At 38.0% G+C, this 16,434-nt stretch overlaps 1 protein-coding gene across 1 annotated transcript in view; it reads right to left on the bottom strand.

Moving 5' to 3' along the window:
• Positions 1 to 16,152, bottom strand: part of HAAO (3-hydroxyanthranilate 3,4-dioxygenase) — a 39,649-nt gene extending 23,497 nt beyond the window's left edge. The window contains exons 1-4 of the mRNA XM_040551539.1: positions 15,889 to 16,152; positions 11,508 to 11,586; positions 3,221 to 3,304; positions 1,460 to 1,566 (exon numbers count right to left, since the gene is read on the bottom strand). Of these exons, the coding sequence (XP_040407473.1) occupies positions 1,460 to 1,566; positions 3,221 to 3,304; positions 11,508 to 11,586; positions 15,889 to 16,118 (500 nt within the window). The 5' untranslated portion in view covers positions 16,119 to 16,152. The remainder of the gene's footprint in view (positions 1 to 1,459; positions 1,567 to 3,220; positions 3,305 to 11,507; positions 11,587 to 15,888) is intronic.
• Between the last annotated feature and the right edge of the window lie 282 nt (positions 16,153 to 16,434).

Below are 16,434 nucleotides of genomic sequence, written 5' to 3'. Positions count from 1 at the left end.
ACAACATGATTGTTCACTTCCCAAACTTCAGGCATCTTTGTTCGTGTCAGTGTGAAACCATGGCCACTAAACACCTCTAAGTGATTTATTTTCAGGTACTTGATTAGATATTTTCAATTAAGAGTGTGTTTTGTTAATCCAATTATTTTTTCCACCTGCAAACCATATGGTAGCTTCTAATTAGTTTAAATTCTCACCAAAAGGATGACTATATCAAAGTGCAAATCCCTAGATCTACCTGGGGTTCCTTGTAAAGCCGTTCAGTATCTTTGTAACTCATGGCATCCACAAGCTTCATGTATGAGGTAGGTTACTTTATTTGAAGTTACCTACAGCTACTTATGTTCTTTTATTACAAGTGAACGTCATTTTCTGAATCACTAGCCAATTGTTTCTAGCTCAAAATATCTTTTTTAATAATGCCAGTGCTCAGGATTTATGGACCTGCTATGAAAATAAAAATAAAAAAAAGTGCACGGATAAACGCTGCTTCAAGTTAAGTGGATTTGTCTTCAGCTTCAAATCCATTCAGGTGACTTTCTGAATTATCCTCCTCTTAATTTCCTATTTCTTTCTCTAGAGTTCTTTGTTTGAAAAGTGTGTGTATATATATATACGCATATATATATACACACACACACATATATATATATATATTTCTAGCTCACATATTCAAAATTCCCCTGTTTTGATATGGCCCATGCAACAATCAAAACTGTAGACAAAAGGACAAAACAGCACATTACAGATATTACTGCAATTTTAAATCTTTATAAACTACGTGAGTAGCTGCGAACTCACTTTGGTCAGCTGAATCCAGTTAATAACAAATCAGCTTTTCTAACTTGGCTATCACTGCTGTGACTTGCATTCTTAGACTTATGAATTTTGCAAGGCTACAGAACAAGGCTCAGTCCTGCTCCCACTAGAATAGAAAATAAATCTCTTGTTTATTTGAAGACATTGTTCTCATAAGGCAATAAAAGCTAGGCAGAGGTGTTTACAATGTAGAGGGGTTAGTGTTAAGAAAATTGACTTTTGTTTCTAGCTACCCACACACTTGCCAGGAAAGCTGCTCTTCATCTTTTTGTTTTCAGTGCCTACCAAGGAATTAACGTTCTACTTGCCAGAACTGATATGAAAATCTCTTTTGATTTGTGCTGTTACAAAACTCTGAGATTTTAAACTTCAGGTGATATTCATACGCAATATATAGGTTGATAGCTCTAACCACAGGACATGTTGTAAAGATAACTCAATGTGTTCCTTGCTAGACTAAACCAAATGCTAAATGAGATCTGTTTGTGTATTGATAAACACATGTGTGGACAAAACTAGTAAAAAATTGCCAGGGTGAATCTATTGAATTATTGCAAATGTATAATACAGTATTGTATTGACATGAGAAATTAATTCTATATTATGTATCCTAATAAAATAGCCAACAGTTATACTTCACCTGAGCCCATCAATTTCTGTCTTTAATCTTTCCCTCTCAATCACGAGACCCACAGTGTCTGCGTATCTCTGAGGAGAATGAGGTATCCTGGCAGGTAGGAGAAACATCTGTTCAGACAAAGAAATGGGAAAGCATCAGTGGTAGGAGGTCTTTGTTTTGCGTATCATCCTTCTCCTGTCCCAAACCTGCAAAGTCCTCTGTTCACTGTCCCCACCTTCCCCCTGCTCCTTGTTGATCTGTGCTGCTCCCTTGCAGCTGCATTCAATTTGGTACCAACAGCCAAGCAGATACTGCTTTTTGCTTTCTCAATGAATGATGACCATTGATTCAGCAATCAGGATTGCCTTTATTGCAGTGAGGTGCTCTCCTCCCAGACTGATCATTGTTGCTAGACACAATTAAAATGAAAATCTAACCAGTTACTCTATCTGGAATCTGTAAATTTACTGCAATTTCTCAGTAGCAGAAATGGAAATAAAAAGCAAGTTTGTTGTCAGCTCAAGAAGACTTCTAACGTAATCATCTGTGTGTGTCCCTCCAACACAGTGAGACCTGTGATTGTGTGATGAGGAGAATTCTCCAGAATTAATTAACAAACACAAGGGGCTACTTACTCATGCAAGTCACAGAGAATGGGCAACATTTGGCTGGGAGAAGCCTATTACTGAAGCCTGAAAATAAATTTTCTTCTAGCAGCTATTTGACTATGTAGGAAGGTGGTAAGCATGTGCTGTTTTTGAGTGTAACAGATTTCATAGCTGAGTTTGGGCACGTCATTGCAACTTCACTGTCTGCAGGACAGAGCGAATGATAGAGCAAGACTGGTGTTGGTCTTCCCGCTACAGATATCGTGTGCTCCTCCTTATTAATGCTTCTGGTAAATGCCCAGATCTCAGGTGTGGAGTCTATTACCAGACTGAAAGTTTAGATCTGTTTCTTCATTGAAAAGGTCGTAATGCTTCTTCTAGTGACTGTGCTTTGTCACAATGCTTCTTCTAGTGACTTTAAGCTGTTGGGTCTAATACATGTCCTTCCCTTTAAAGACTGACCCCATTAGATCTAATATTTGATCCTCTCAAAGACTGAGAGCAGTTCAAGCTTTTGACAATGATAATGAGTAGCAGTAGTGACACATCTAATAACTTGTAGTAACAGCAAGTAAAACATCTAGTCACAAGCTCATTAATAGCATTGAAATCTGTGCTTTAGTAAGTCTGCTACTACATGGAAAAACATCTGAATGAAGGTGGATACATTTTGTCCATAAATTGCTCTTTAAAAACTGTTCTGGTATTATGATGGTTGTGAAAGCTAGCTGTGATGACTAAAGAAGGCTGAAAATAGCCCAATCTCTTAACTTCTAACATTCTAAGTAGTTTATTTAATGTGGTGTTTGGGTGGGTGGGCAGTATTTACCTGACAGTGTGTAAGTAAAAGACTAATTCGCTTGAATTCACGTGGCTGATTCTATGCCATGAAGGGGAGTAAGAACTCCTTTCAGTATTTTCTTGGCTGTCTGAATGGATATCCCAAGTACCCACAGATTTTTATCTCTTACTGAAATTGTGAAATGTTGGACAGAGTATTGTATTTTGCTGTTACTTATAAAGAATTTGTTATAGCACATTCAAGCACTTATTTATTTTTTAATCCTGATGCCATTTCTTACACAGCAGCAATAAATTGATTTTGATATACTTCATGAAATATAAATTTAGCATACCTATGTACAACAATAACAGAAAAACAAGTGTGTTTTACCTCCCCTTCTCGGATGACAATGTCTTTTTGCTTCCCATTTTCAATTATCTTTAAACACATGTCTCCTTTCACTTGGTAAAAAAGCTGAAGGAATAGGAAAATAGCAATAGGTCAACTGCTCCAAAACATTCTGTACTTCATATTCTGTTTTTAAAGGATGTATGTACGAATACATTCAATCTGTTTGCAAATACTTACAGCTTTTTTTCTAACAATACATAACAGACTTCCAACCTTCATTGCTTTTGAAAATTTTCTGAAATATGTATTATTTCCATTATCCGCATACATATGACAGTCTGTACAAGAGATCTGTAATTGCTTGAAGAACTCTTCCACAAACACAGTGGAACCCTGCTCTACTGTCTTTAATCCTGGGGATTACACTTTGTAGGGCCAGGACTTTATGGTTGAGACATCTGTTAATTGTACTGCATATAAAGCTTAATTTCTGTTGTTTTTCAGCTCAGATGTATCAGGGTCTTCACTTTTACATTCAGTCAGATTAAGCGCCCCTTTTCCAAAAATAATTCAGATATGCATGCCCACTTTTTTTTTTTTTCTTTTAACAGAGCTTTCTCACGTGGGAATAATTGCTCATTTAGAAGCTGTTCTGCTTTATTTCTGTGGTCACTCTGAAGCCCTGCAACAGCTGCTCCTCATCCTACTGTGTGTGTAAAAGGATTATGTTCTAAGCTTACATAAGGACAGGGCTACTGAACCTGTAATTCTGCCTTCAGTGACCTTTCCACGGTTCTGTTTTCAGAGTAGCTTTGTGAGGGCTCAGAGGTGCTCAGACCTGGCCTTGTGCTTCATGGAAGAGCTGTCCTATGATCTGTAAGCAGGTCTGTCGTTGACCTGGAATAATGGGCACATTTTTACTCGTACTGTATAATGATGGGCAATAATACTTCAAAAAGTCAACTTTACCTTTCTCATTCTGCCTCTCTGCCCAATTTCTGTATACTTTTCATATTCTGTCTGCTGTAGCTAGAAACCAAGCAGACTAATACATATAGTTGCTGAAATTCAGGTTAAAATTGCCTGAAATCTGACTCAAGGTTAGAACTACAGTGGAAATTATTTTATCTGTAGTTATTCACTATAATTTTAGCAAAATGGAAATAAAGAGCTCATGAAATATAAATAAGAGAAAGAAGAAATCACCCAAGTATTATGAAAACCCTGAAACAAACCTTTTCCATTAGAAAAGCTTAATCAAATTTTTAAATCAGTTTTTTTTTCTGACACAGTTTTTGATATATTGATTGATATATGTCTGAAAATCCAAGGAACACACTTACGAACATAAGAATAAATACACTACCAAGGGAATGAAACAGTGGAGAGAACTGAAGATGCACTGGAAAAAAGCTCATGCTGAGAGCTCTTACATGAGTGGAAAGCTCACCTTGTGCCAAGGAGATCACCACGGCTAAATTAAACTCTTGTCTGGATGGCCATATTGCCAGGTTACTTATCCTCATTGCACTCCATTTCCCGGTGTTCTTTTCATATCATTTTCTTGCGTGTTACTGAATGACTGTATAAATGCAATATTAGCCCTCGTTACAGAGCGTGTCAGGCTCCTTGTACAACATAGTCATTTGGGTGGAGAGATGATCTCTCCTCCATTTCAAAAAAGACCCATCTTATCTAAGAATATAAGGTTCTGATGGATTATCACACAGGCCATTGGTAATATGGCACCGGCAATGCAGAAATTGAAAGATCTTTTTGGAAATGACGACTTTTGGAGTGGTATCTTCCCTATAGCTACTGAGGGAACTGTTTCTAAATGCTTGCACAGACATGTTGATGATGCAAAGAACAACAGGAGGAGAGTTTTGTGCTGCTCGTGAGTACAAATTGCACGGATAAGCATCTTTCTGGTAATGGAAGGCTGAGGAGTGGAAAGGAGCCTTTCAGCTCAACAGTAGAGCATTGCAGTCACAAGAAAAGATTCTTGACACAGCACTGAATTTTGAATTAAAAGAATTATTTTGTAGTGGGAAAGGAGGAGGGAGGTGGGCTATGCATTGTTCCATTGTCAATATATATATATATATTTTTTAATGTCTGAACTACCTACCATTGTAAATTATGGTCTGTTCTTCAAAAAGCTTTTTTTTTCTTTGAATAACGTCTGAGTGCTTTAGGCTTCCATAAATCATCTGATGTCACTGTGATGCATTAAAGTGGCAGTAATTACTGAATCTACTGATGTCCTTATATTATACCCTGAACTTTTATTGAGGAAACTGTCAAATGTTTAACATCTCTGTGAGTTATAGTCCATGCCTGTTTCATAGGACAGTTTGCCAATATAGTATTATACTGTCATTTTACTGGGACTTTTTCCTTTTTTTTTCCTTATTTTATTTTTTCCTTTTTCCTTTTTTTATTTTTTCCTTTTTCCTTTTTTTATTTTTTCCTTTTTCCTTTTTTCCTCAGTGCTGACCAAGCTTTGCATTCCAGGCAAATATAAGCTCTTCCTACATATCCCCCCGCCCGCCCCCCCCCCCCAAAAAAAAAAAAAAAAAAAAGACACATGAGTAATGAAGTAGTGGTGTGTGTGTGCGTGTGCTTGATTGTGCTTCAAACTGGATAGCATTGTGTCAAACTGTGATGAAAGGCAGTGGGATCAGTGCTGAATTTCTGTCTGGTTTGCACAGTCCAAGTACAATACAAGATGTGCTCTAGGTGATCCTGCTCGGCAGGGGGGTGATGACGATCTTCAGAGGCCCCTTCCAACCTCAGCCATTCTGTGATTCTGTTTTATGCTCAGAAGTTCAGTGTATGGCTTGCTAATTTAGATCCACATTTGATATCAAACTCTGCCTAGATATAGTAGCCCAGAGCTCTGTGAGCACTCTTCTGGCTGACAATTTATTCATGGGCCTCTAAAGAAATCTACAGTTTGCAGTATACTTTGATCACTGATTTTGAAAGTGGAATTTAGGATTGCTTAGCCACTTCTGGAATGAGGTTCTGACTTGGCGTATCCTGGTTTGCATTGCATGTCAGATTGTTAAGTACTAAATTAATATGAAGAGCAAATCAAATTCTGAAGTGGGAGTAAAGGCTGGGTGTTCTCCAGACTTCAGCAGTGACTGATCTATATGAGCACAGAAAAACAATTTTCTCCCTTACTCATCACAAGGCTTTTCAGCCATCAGAAGTCTGGAAGGCAAATAGATGAGGAAGGCAGAGCAAACTGTTTGTTTTTTCTCTGCTCATTTACATGTCACCTGTGAAACATGAATACTAGCCAAGACTCATCCCAACAATTTTATGCAGCAAACATATTTCTGAAGACACAATCTCTTTCTGATGCAAGGGGATCATCACTCTTATTGCTTTCTAATATGAGCTTTGTTTCTTATTAAAATATTCAGAGTTTTCACCAGATCAATGTGTTTTTAAAATATAAGGAGCAAAAAGATCTCGCTTGCTTTGCTGAGACTCGTGTTCTTAATTTTACTCGGGAGATAAGCACTGCAATACCACCTACTGGAATGATCGTTCTAGCCACTTTCCCCGCTCCTTAGGCATCCATTATCCGCATACAATCTAAAGGGAGAATGAAGTTGCTCGGGGAGTTTCTCCAAAGCATGCTGCCTGGAGAGCAGCATAAGCTAGAAGAAGGGGTCAGGCTTCATTTAAGCAGATTTGTCAGAAACTGGAGCCAAATCCTACTTGTGGTGTGTATGTGAGGAGGAGAAAAAGAGAAATCAAAGCTCAGGCTAGGAAATGCAGACGAGCTGTGACAGATACGACTTGAAATTTTTATCGCTTTTCAGAGCACAACAACTGTATCCCAAACAGAAAGTGTAAATATGCTATAAGAAGCTGAAGGGATTGGCCAAGGTGATCAGAGGAGAGGGGGTTTCTGTTCTGAAAATCCTCTGCAGGAGTGCAGTGTTAGGGCTCCGACCTGTGGGCCTGCATCAGTTTGTAGATGGCTGCATACACTGGAAACAACCTAGATGCCAAGAGCAGAAACTTCAGGCACTCATGCCACAATGAGAAGCAGGGCTTTGAACACCAAGTGCAGTATTGTGCCAATGCAATTGTGTTGCAGGTGGTAGATGAAAGGCTGATTTGAATTTCTCTGCATGGAACTGCGCTGTTATATGTAGACTCAACATCAGGTGTGAGGAGAATATGAATTGTTATGAAAGTAAAGGCAGCTATTGGAGATGTTATGTTTAAGTGGGGGACTGAAATGGGTAAAGAGATGGGAGCCTAACTACTTTTCTGATCCTAGATTTAGCATATCTCACCTTCCCCCAAAGCAGCCCACACTGTGCAATAAATAAAATCTGAAACTGATTTTACTACAGTTAAGCTTTGTTATGATCATGGTTTTTATATGTCATTAATGTCCTTTGAAGCAAACAGTTCCCTTCATCTTTCACTTATCGTATAAATTCCCAGAAATAAGGTGAATAAGATAAAAGAATAGCTTTTCCCCTACTCAGGCTTTGCAAGTAAGCAAAAATGCAGTAAATACACTGTGAATTTTGAGAGCTGTGTGAACACCTTAACTCTTCACATCACAAATGCTATCATATGATGAAAAGTTCAAGAGACCAAGTTATGTCCAGGACTGGAACCTGAAAAACACCTATGACCCTCAGCCACGAGGGGCTGAGCATTGTCAGGACTGCCCTACAATCTTTCCATACAAGCTTTTCATTAGTACTTCATGAAGGGTTTGTATAAAAACTTACAAAACTAGATATGTATATATAGCACAATCTATTTAGCGCATATTAAGAAAGTCTTGTCTGTGTAGCTATACAAATGTTTTCTCACAGCATTTTGCTGTTTTAACAGAAGATGTATGTCCTAAAGCAAATACAGGAAAAAGAATGAATATGACATAGTGGTAAATTCAAGCCTAAGAATGTGACTAGCTTATCTCTTGTAAGGTGCAGCTAAATTTTACCATTTATAAAATCTGTCTGATAGAAAACAATGTCCTGGGTATGAGACAGTACTTCTCTGCAGAAGGCTGGCAAATAAGTAGTGCATGGAAAATTAGAAGGAGCGAGATATCAAGCTACAGATTTAGGAAACCCCTGATAAGCAGGAAAAAATTTGTGAGACTGGGCACTGTTTTAGTCTCCATGGATTCCAAATCAAATCTCCAGACCCTCTCATAATTAGAACCGATTTTTCTGATACACCTGCACACTAAAGGTGCCAGCAGAGAACAGCTCAGGAGGAGGAGGATGCTCCTAAACCCTCATCTCTGCATGTGAACTGCTTCCTGTTGTGAACTGCAGGCTGACAGCACACGTACCATAGGACACAATATAAGCTGTGTCTGATAACAGGCACAAAATCATGTCTGAACAAATACAAACAATCCTAAAGTTAACTTTCTTTTCTAAACCATTTTTTTGAGGGTATCAGAATACTAGTAGAACAGTATCAGCTACATTTGCGAAGAGGACTGTGAGTTTTTGCATTCATGATTTGGTTAACAGTATGCCTCTATTTTGGGTTTCAAATTATCACTCAGAACTATAAAGGACCTGTTTTGAATGTTTGGGTTTTTCTTCTTTTCTTGTTTGTTTTGTTTTTAATCCCAAATTCTATTTAGGAATATGCCCTTTTACTAGGAAACTCTCTCACAATTTTTAAATGAAAAACATAAATTTAAAGGATTAATTAGGTCACAGGAAGGTGCATATGTATTTGGTAAAATACAACATGGGACTGTACTGCATCTATGTGAAATCGGGCAAAATTGGCCCATCTGATATTGCAAATTCTCCTATGTTCCGGGGGCACAAATGGTATCCATGATGGGAATTTTACATTTCCATTCATTATCACTAAGTAATTGTTGAAAAATTGCTATGTAAAAGAAAATTTTAGTTATTAATACATCTTCAATCTAGATGAATTAGCAATGATTTACTTATGCACATTGATATATATTATGACTTCACATATATGTCTAAATTTTATGCTGTTGGAAAGTCATAAGTCACCCTTATTAAAGGTTGGTCAAATTCTCCAATACATGAGCATCTTGAAGAAAAAAAAAAAAAAACTGATGTAAATGATATTCATCTGACTTTTGTTTTATGGGAAGAAGAAAAGAAATTTTTAAAACGCGACAGGACAGAAACTAGTCAGGGACCACAGACAATCTAGCATAAACTGGGAGATGCAGAGAGAAACAAGATCATAAAAAAGAGAAATAAATATATCGTATTTATATACCTCACAGTTGGAAGGTATCCCTACCCGTGGGAGGGAGGTTGGAACTAGGTGATCTTTAAGGTCCCTTTCAACACAAACCAGTCTGTGATTCTGTGATATTTAACACTTTAGTGCAGACTGTTATTTCAGTTAAACTTTAGCTTTTTTTTTTTTTTTCCTGTTTTGCTCTTAGTATATGCCTCTTGCACATTCTTCAGAGCACGAAAATAAGTTAATTGTATAAAAACAATTTTGTTAAGTTGCAGGAAAAAATTATTTGGACTCATTCATTTCCATACCTACATTTAGTTTATGCTTGGTAGAAACTTAATGTCACTGACCTTAACAAAATTCACTTTGTTAATCTAACACATAACGCTTAAAAACATGCTAAATAGATGTGATATTCTTTTCAGTGCTTTCTGAGCAGTCATGCTACAGATGTGGTTAATCCTTTCCCAAGGACGCAATTGTGTTGACAAAACCACACTTTGTTTTCCCCAACTAAGTATCTCTGGAATTTCCTTGTCAAATACGTGCTGGATGCTAAATTCCTCTGGTCAGTGACAACTGCTTTGTACTGCGCTGCCCTGAGGTCTGCCCTCCATGCTTCCCACCCTGAGGGACCTGCTGGCATGGTACAGCTGACGAAAAGGGATATCCTGAGCGTGGTGGGTAGCCCGGTGCCTTACCAGACATGGCTGTGCCCACAGGCAAGGGCAGGCTGTGAGACCCATGTTACAATTTTGATAGGTTTCTACCTTTTCTTCCTATATTCTGCACTTGGCCCAACAACTTCTCACAACTCAAAGCTTTGAGTTGGATGGCTTTGTTTCGATACAGAAGATGTCAGAGAGGGGGACTGATTTGAAAAATATGGAGAGATTCTATTCTCATAGAACCATTGGATATCCTGAGTTGGAAGGGACCCACAAGGATCATGGAAACCAACTCATGGGTCCCCCAAGGACCACCCAGAGCTTTGTCTGAGATCTTTGTCCAAATAGTTCTTGAACTCTGGTAGGCTTAGGGCTGTGACTACTGCCCTGGGGAGCCTGTCCCAGTGCCTGACCACCCTCTGGGTGCAGAACCTCTCCCTAACACCCAGCCTCACCCTCCCCTGTCCCAGCTCCATGCCGTTCCCTCGGGTCCTGTCTCTGTCCCCAGAGAGCAGAGCTCAGCGCCTGCCCCTCCGCTCCCCTCGTGAGGGAGCTGCAGGCTGCCATGAGGCCTCCCCTCAGCCTGCTCTGCTAGGCTGAACAAACCAAGGGACCTCAGTTGTCCCTCATACATCTTCCCCTCTAGGCCTTTCATCACCTTTATAGCCCTCCTTTGGACACTCTCTAACAGTTTTATGTCCTTCTTATATTGTGGGGCCCAAAACTGCACATAGTACTTGAGGTGAGGCCGCACCAGCACAGAGCAGAGTGGGACAATCCCTTCCCTGGACTGGCTGGCAGTGCTGTGCCTGATGCACCCCAGAGTATGGTTGGTTCTCCTGGCTGCCAGAGGACACACTGCTGGCTCATAGTCAACATGACATCAGTTAGAACCCACAGATCTCTTTCTTTGGGAAAAGAGCATATTCCGCAGGATATTCTTTATCCTTCAAAATATGAATGAAAGTAGAATATGCTGTTATCTTTCACAGAGTCCACTGGCTTGAAATTATTATTTTTTTCTGAAAATAATATTGATTTTTGAATTTCAAAATTATTTTTGAAATATAAACTGATACTCTGTAACAAAATATCACTTTAAAAATATTCGTACCTTTCTAAAGTTTCATTCCAAAATATTGATGTGACACATTTTGATGTGTAAGAGTACTTTCTGTAGTTTCCTGTTGGAAATGAACTATAGCAAAATAGATCTGATCTCATCACGTAGTTTGTTTAAAAGGAAATGAACAGATGGTTTATGGTTCAGGTGCATAATTCTGCTCAAGTCTTTGAATAGATCTAGTAAGTACAACCCCACAGAGCCTGGCATTGCTAGGCTTCTGTAGCTTCAAATGTAGCTGCATTATAACCATACAGATCAATTAAAACAACCTATAGGTTACCTCTTCTCCTTCTTCAATATGATAATCCTTCCTTTCATTTGGTCCTCCAACAAACATCACATTCAATTGATGTCGATGCCTAGAAAAGAAAAGTGACAATTTAAAGCTACCTCTATACGTGGTTTCCCTTATTTCATGGATTTTTTTTTTTAATGCTTTGACTACAGCGAGTCAATGAAACAATAGCAAGTGACAAGTAGTAACCAGAATGAGAGAAAAGACCTAGATGCATCTTCCTGCTCTGCCACTGGCCTGCTGGATGACCTGAGGCCATCTACTTCCCACCTGGTGTTTCCTCCAGCTGTGAAAAGGTAACCAAGATACTTACCAACAGTGGAAAGAGCTTTGAAATGTAAAGACAAAGAATGATATGTAAGAGACAGGAAAGACAGGAAAAATGCTGTCTCAATGTGATTTGATTAATTCAGGATTCTGTAAAGGTAATCTCTTTTTAAGCTTAATAAAGGTAAAATCATACTTGGTTCCCAGTGGCAGAATTACTAGAGATTCTGATGGTAGGAATTATCAGCTAATTTCTCTTCTATTTATATCGGTTTTGCTGAGGTGGAACAACATTACAATGGTTTCTTTGTGGCTGTGGTTGATTCAGAAAAAAGAGATTCAGGTCCTTTATCTTAATTCTGTCCCTTGTAAGAGCCTCAGCGAGCTCTTTTCTCAGCTGTCACAAAGAATAGATAGAACCCCAATTATCTATCAGTACGCGTATATTAATAAAGAGGTAAGGTAGCAGTTTTCCATTTCCTATGTGTGGGGAAAAAAAAAACAACACTATAAACCAGAATTGTTAACTGTGATTCAGAATTTATCCTTAAGCTCTCTTTGATGTGTGAGCTGAAGGGTGTTGACCTCTACTTTTCAATGAGGAAATACTTGAGCTAACTGGAGATCCCAGTAATACAGAACCAGCAGGACTATGCTCTCCTGCAATTCAGGAAAGAAATACGTGCCTCTGTGTCAGCACTTCAAAGCCTTAATTGAGAGAAACCAAACTATTCTGAATTGCTGAACATATCTATGTGATCTGGTACTTATATCATGCTTGCTTTGAAGAGAAGTTAAATTATAAAGAACACCACAGTAAGGATTAGTAAAGCAGAAATAACAATTGTGACAAACTATTCCTTGATCAAATTAAAATCTAAAGAAATAAATTAGATTACAATACTTAAATTTACTATTCTCACCATAGGAACTTGTACACATTACAGCTCCTGGCTTCATGCCAATATCTTAAAATAAGGAACTGAAATCAGAACTGGCTGTATCAGGCAGATTTAATACTTGTTTTCAAGGACATGCTGAAATACTTCTGTATTAATGAACCCTTCCACTAGAGAAGGGTAGGAAGACCAAAACAGTAAAAAACATAGCTAATTATTCATGAAATAAATTCAAAGCAACTCTGAAGAATAAGAGAAATATGATCTATGTGCATCTTGTAGCCTACTTTTAAGATTAATTAATTTTTACAGAAACCCATTGAATTTGATTCAAATGATTAATTTTATTAGTTCAATAATTAAAAGGGAAACTATTTCTCTCAAAACCATTGTTCCTTAACATTTTTTTAAAACTGTTTAGCAAATCTAACATCAATTCTGGTACCCTATGGATTTAGCTGGGTTTTGCATAATAAACTGGCAACAATGGGTTAATTCTTGCTATCATTAAGAGTTATATAATGGCACTATCAAAAAACTCTAACTATCAAATACAAGCAGGAATTCAACGAGGTTTGTTTGTCCACACTGCTAAATAAAGTTGTCCAGTTAATATAATTGCATTGAAATAAGAGAAATCATAAGAAAGAAAAGGAAGTTCAGCTAAGACCGTCTGGGAGATAGTTAATGCGGTTTCAGTATCATAAAGGTTACAGGAGTGTGGAAATTACTTGATTGCATTATTTTTAGAATGAGCTGCAAATCAATGGCCTATTAAGTTTTACATACCCTTATATTTTTCTTCCTAATCACATAAAGAAAATATGACCAGCAGGCAACCTTTTGAAAATGTCTCAAGACCACGAAGAATGAGATACTCCATGACCGTAATGAGGTCTCCTTACAGTAAGTATCATATTCTGAACTCAAAGAAAAGCTTTAAAAGTGCCTTAGCAACCCTGTAAAAATCAGCTATCACAAGGGTTCTGATTTTGCACTAATTGTTCCTTGAGGTTAAAAAGTATTTAAGCTTGCAAGACAGCGTAATTAAAATATATATAATTAAATTGTAGCTCTTACATCACATTGTTTTCTTGACTCCGGCAAAACTCTAAGCAGATGAAGATTCAGTAACTGAGGTTTTGTTTTGAAATCCCATATAGGTACTTAAAACTTTCGATCATCACAATTGTGTGGAACATAACTGAATAAAAGTCTGAAAGCTGTAACAAATTTATAGATGGGAAGTCCTACTGGTACACTGTAAGACCTAGATTTTAACCTTTAATTCTCTTTTGAAACTTAGGATCATAAGTTACTTAATTTTTTTAAGGTGTTTGCCTTCTTGCGGCGTAGAAGGCAGTGAGAAGATTTCTTTACACATCTGCACTCGGCACATAAAGTATCATAGCCTTTGAAAACAATCTTGGAAATCTATTAGTCACATCTTGGAAAACTGCCTAAAGCTTTTTTGGAAAATCCAAAAAAAAAAAATGTAGATATCACTAGGAGCAGGTGGTGAGAAACTCAGAATCTATATAGTACATGGTTTTTCTCTCCTCCTCCACAGGCTGAAGCTTCAATGGAGAAATTGATTTTTATTTTTTTTTTTAATCTATGCAAACTTTATCATGAAAAAAATGTTCCTTGTTTCACTCTAGCTTCTTGCAGTGTTTATGGGGGAGACTTATCAACACCAACTACTTAGGGATACGTGTAACTTTCTGACCTCTGACAGACCTCATATTCCAGAGCTACTTCAGAATTACACAGAGCTGCTGGTAGGCTGTGCAGAATAGTGCAGTAATAACAAAAAGGTTAATCTTACTGATGAAGAATGAAAAAATGAATATTTCACATGCTCTAAAATACTAAAGCTTTACCACTGTCATTGGTAAGCTTTAGAAATAGCTATGCTTTTATGCTTCCTAAATCCATTCCCAAAATGAAATAAATGAAAGCACTTGTAAAAAGACATTTTCTTCTCTTTCCCACTGTGAAACTATTGCAGTGATTCAAGTTTCATAATTTCTCATTTAGAACATAAACTGTAGTTTCAACAGAGACATCTTGCTAAGGATGTACCTCTTACCTTATTTTTGTCTTGCAACCATTACTTTGAAAAGCAAACTCTTGCAGCTTTGAATGGAAATTAATATCACTGCCACTGCTACAGTAGTGCCCAATCAGCTTTTGATTAGAAGTAGCAGTGCAGGGTAGGGGCAACAGGCACATTCTTTGCTTTTTGTAGTCGTTAAAATTCAAATGCAAGAAAAATAAATATAGAAGAGCAAGAACACCTGCTTTTTATGTTCTTCATAAAACTCAGTCTTCTGTAATTTCTGGTACATTATCCTTTCTTATGAAAACCTTTATACAGAGGCAGTGTTGGACTAAATGTATTGTCCTCAAGTTCACTGATAAAAGAAATCCTTGGTAACATGACCAGAATGTGCCACACATTGGACCACTTACACTGGAACTTGTTCATGGGCTTTGACGCTGGCAATATGCATACTGTAAACCTGCATAATACACACACTTTTTTCTTATATTCGCTGTATAATTATTCAGGATACAGTTCATAGCTCCAAGTTCTCAGTCAGTGCCCCGAAATGTTGCCTTTTCAGCCTCATGCTGAACAGAGCATCCTACCCTGCCCTGACAGCTCTGAAATGCCCTGGAAACCTGCTCTTTCAGCCCTGCTCCCCTTCGATTCTCCTTATCTTCATGTGATATATCCTGTCAGTTTTGATTGCTCCTGCAGATTCAGCTCCTCTGCAATATTGGAATGACCCTTAGCAGCTCTAGCAGCTGTTCCAGGTTGTAGGATGGTAGCATGAATCTATTTGCTAAATCTTACAGTCTATGGATGCAATGCCATCTCCTCAGATTTCTATGAGGTTATTGTCAAAGGGCATGACACAAAGTCCCTTAGCAGCCTAATTGCCTACAAGGGACTTTGAATTGAGGCAGACATATTGAAACTGATCTTCACAGCTTCTGCAGAGTTACCACAAAAAGATTTCAGTTACTTCCTGTCCTTCAAAACTGTGGTATGACTGGCTGTAGCCTGAGAGGAACTACGGTTCCTTACTAGTCTTTACCATGTATGCATTTTAGCAGCTTCCTCTGGTAGCTAAGAATATTTACATATCTAAGAACAAAATTAAAACAAAACAAAACCTTCATTTACTCACATAAGTTTATTGCACACAGGAGGTAAAAAGGCTGCCTTGTTTTCTTCAATCCATTTTCTGACATTTACCAGAAGCTCCATGGTCCACCAGCTATGAAACTTCTGATGAAGATGGAGTTTGCCTAGTGCTCGCTCCGTTAGCAAGCTACATGTGACTCCATCCCCCCAGTTCAGGGATTGGTTGGTAGAAGAGGTGTCTTCAGGCTTGAGTGTCAAAGGGGACAGGTCCATCGGCCAAAGGTCACTTTGCAAAGAGTGCTGGTGCTCCAGCAGCTTAGCTAATAATTGACCAGTGTTTTTTTAAAAAAATTATTTTCATCTGAGACTCATACTGCCCACAGGAGGTTGCTTCCTTCTCTTTACTGCATCAGCTGCAGTAACTTTCTCTCTACAGAAACTGCCTTGCTACATACGGTTATGAAAACTTGGGCACTTAATATAAAAACATCAGGTTTCAAAGCTAAATGCATGTTGAGAGCCATTGCTCAAAGTTTAGTTACATGTATACAATATAGATAAAATTTATTTTTATACATACTTAAATATC

Source organism: Cygnus olor, chromosome 3 (assembly GCF_009769625.2).
Source record: "Cygnus olor isolate bCygOlo1 chromosome 3, bCygOlo1.pri.v2, whole genome shotgun sequence".
In the NCBI taxonomy this organism is placed as follows: Eukaryota; Metazoa; Chordata; class Aves; order Anseriformes; family Anatidae; genus Cygnus; species Cygnus olor.
This window is presented reverse-complemented; position numbering and strand designations above follow the sequence as displayed.